General features: G+C 38.8%; 1 protein-coding gene across 1 annotated transcript in view; it reads right to left on the bottom strand.

Moving 5' to 3' along the window:
- The window catches only part of hnrnpll (heterogeneous nuclear ribonucleoprotein L like), a 48052-nt gene continuing 45107 nt past the window's right edge, over window positions 1–2945 (bottom strand). The window contains exon 13 of the mRNA XM_082155880.1: window positions 1–2801. Within this exon, the coding sequence (XP_082012006.1) occupies window positions 2746–2801 (56 nt within the window). The 3' untranslated portion in view covers window positions 1–2745. The remainder of the gene's footprint in view (window positions 2802–2945) is intronic.

Genomic DNA, 2945 nt, shown 5'->3' with positions numbered 1-2945 from the left:
GACCTGCAGATGTTTTAATGACGGCACATGCTCACAGTGAACTGCTGATGTGTTGATGTGTCAGTTACACACATGAACTAATAATAATATCATTATGATCCTCTCACTGCAGCCGCTGACACAGATCTGACCGTCAGGACAGTTACACCAGCTGAGCGTAAGCTACTGTAAAACCTAGGGTTGTTGAGGTGTGAATGGCAAACGTTCTTTAAAGATTGTCTTTAATAATGTCCTAAAACGTTAACACAAAACAGGGTTTCTGCTGGTTTTATGAAGTTTAATGTAAGACCTTTTTAAGACCAAGTAAAGAAAATTTAAGGAATAAATGGAAGGGAACACAATACACCAATATGTAACGTCCAACTGATATCCAGCCCTTTTTAACACAAAAAATTAGCTTATATCCCAACCACTAAAATATGGAAATAACTTTTACTGTATCTTCTGATTGCAGTGCAAAAAAGTGATGATTTTTGTCTTTTTTTCAGTGCAATTGTCTAAAGATTCTTAAATCAAGATGCATTTACTTGAGATGCAAAATGACATAAAATATGAATTCTGAAATGAAAAATGAAGTTGAATGATTCATCTAACGTTTTACTAGTTACATGTTACTAGTTTCAGAGAACATAAAAAAAAACATTCCATAATGTTTGCGGAATAATAAAATGGATTATTCCCTTAAAGGAACACTCCACCGTTTTTGAAATAGGGCTTATTCACCTTCTTTCCTACATTTAGATAGGTGGGCAAATGCATTTTTGTCTCAGTGCATGCATTGTTTTAGTTTGACAGGGTCAGCGCTAGCTTAGCTTAGCACAATGAATGGAATCCTTTGTTGCCAGCTAGCATGTCCTGAGTAAAAGTGATTAAAAATAAAATAAAAAAACACCTAATTACTTCTTGTGGCCTGCGTATTCACAACGAGTACAAATATCGATGCAGATTAACACTAGGAGATTTCCTAGGCAGATATTGACTTGGGACTATATTAGGGGGAAGCACAGGCGAAGCACTGCTACTTGGGCGCAGAGATATCACCATACCTGTCAACATTTGGTTTTCAAAATCCGGGAGATTTGTACGGGGGGGGGGGGGGGGGCTTCTTTGCGAGGACACCGCATGCTATGTCTATCGGCTCGCTTTCGGGTAAAATTTACTGCGATTGCGCAACTGGGTTATAGGTTGCCAGGTTGAGGTGACAAACGGGTTGAAATTGTATATGGTGTGTGGATTGTGTGAATATAATGCATTTAATACAAGATCTGGCAACTGGTCAACATTAGACAAACGTATTGGTCCGGGGTATTATTATTTTTTAATAAAGCAGGTTAAAATACGGGAGATTTACGGGAAAATACTAATATGGGAGGACGGCGGGAAAGAAGGGTAAAATACGGGACTTTCCCGGCCAAAACGGGATACTTGACAGGTATGGATATCACACAACACATGAAATGTGAATATGTGGTATAATATGTGAATGTCAAACTAAAACAATGCATGCACTGAGACAAAAATGCATTTGCCCACCTATCTAAATGTAGGAAAGAAGGTGAATAAGCCCTATTTCAAGTGTTCCTTGAACATTTTAAAACGGGATGTTTTCTGAGAAAAGAGTTTCTTAACTTAATGTTAACAAAACATTCTTAGAACGTATTTTTATTGGATGGGAACTAGTTAGTAAAGCCTCCGATCAGGAATAAAACAAGCTCATGTTTTATCTGACTTCATCATCACGATGATGATGATGATGATGATGATGGTGACATTTGCACTCGTATATATTTTAAATAATAAATTACGTGAATAACCGACTGGATTGTAGAGCAGACGAAACCCAATCAACACATACATTGCATTTAAAAAATATAAAAAGAAATTAAATTAATTTAATTTGTCGTATTAGCATTTATTTATTGCCCATAATTTCAGATACAGTTCCTTTATAATATTTACATATTCGAAAATATGAATTATTTTATTTTGTGACTATTTTTGCGTCGTTTTCAATGGAAAAGTAATTTATCATCGCTGACGGTTGAGCAAAGACTGCGATGAGATAAACTACAGGATCAATAACGGTGAAATCTGCTTTGAGAACCGAGGAAGTCACACACTCACTAGTAGTTATTACGCTCCTGTCCCGAACAGCTGGTGAAACCCTGAGCGTCACGTGATGATCGTGTGTGTGTGTGTGTGTGTGTGTGTGTGGATCACAGCTGCAGTCAATCTAACACACTCACATTGATCAAAGCATCTCACAATCATCTACCCAAACCCAGAACTACAACAAATGCACAGACAGACTACAGGTCATGTGACTAGTTAAGCGGTTAACCCAGCAGGCGATCCTTTTGTCCCTAGTAAACCCTGCTTCTGTACACATAAATAATAAACGACACGTGGTCCATGTTCTCAGTGTCATGCACACGTCAGTTCAGCTCTTCATTCATCCATTCATTCAGTGTTTCAGTTCATGTCGTGTTTGTCGCGTGTCAGAACAGACGAGGAAAACACCCTAAAAACAATTCGACAAGCAAATAAATTGAACGAAACGGCACGTGTCGTTCATTCGGTGTTCCTCGTGTTTGCCGTGGTCTAGGCGTCCCGCCATCAGTGACATCATTATTGTTTACATCCAGAGAGTGTGTGTGTGCGTGTGTGTGTGTGTCAGTTTTCTTGTTTGATTTACAGATGAGGACAGAAACGTAAGTAGAGGAGCAGAGATGGAGACGCTCCGGCTCAGAGATGTGAGGAGGTGGAGAAGCACAGCTTCAGCGTGTACGGGTTCGAACCATCTGAAAAACAAGAACAACACAGATTACTGACACAGTTAGAGCAACATTCACACTTAATCTCACTCGATTCAACCATGAAGAAGAAGAATAGTGGAGAATTGAAGATGAAATCTCACAGGAGGACCTGATGTGCTCTTTTACAAA

The sequence above is a fragment of the Leuciscus leuciscus genome (assembly GCF_965113295.1).
Source record: "Leuciscus leuciscus genome assembly, chromosome: 23".
In the NCBI taxonomy this organism is placed as follows: Eukaryota; Metazoa; Chordata; class Actinopteri; order Cypriniformes; family Leuciscidae; genus Leuciscus; species Leuciscus leuciscus.
The sequence above is the reverse complement of the archived record's forward strand: the minus strand, read 5'-3'. Positions and strand labels throughout refer to the sequence as shown.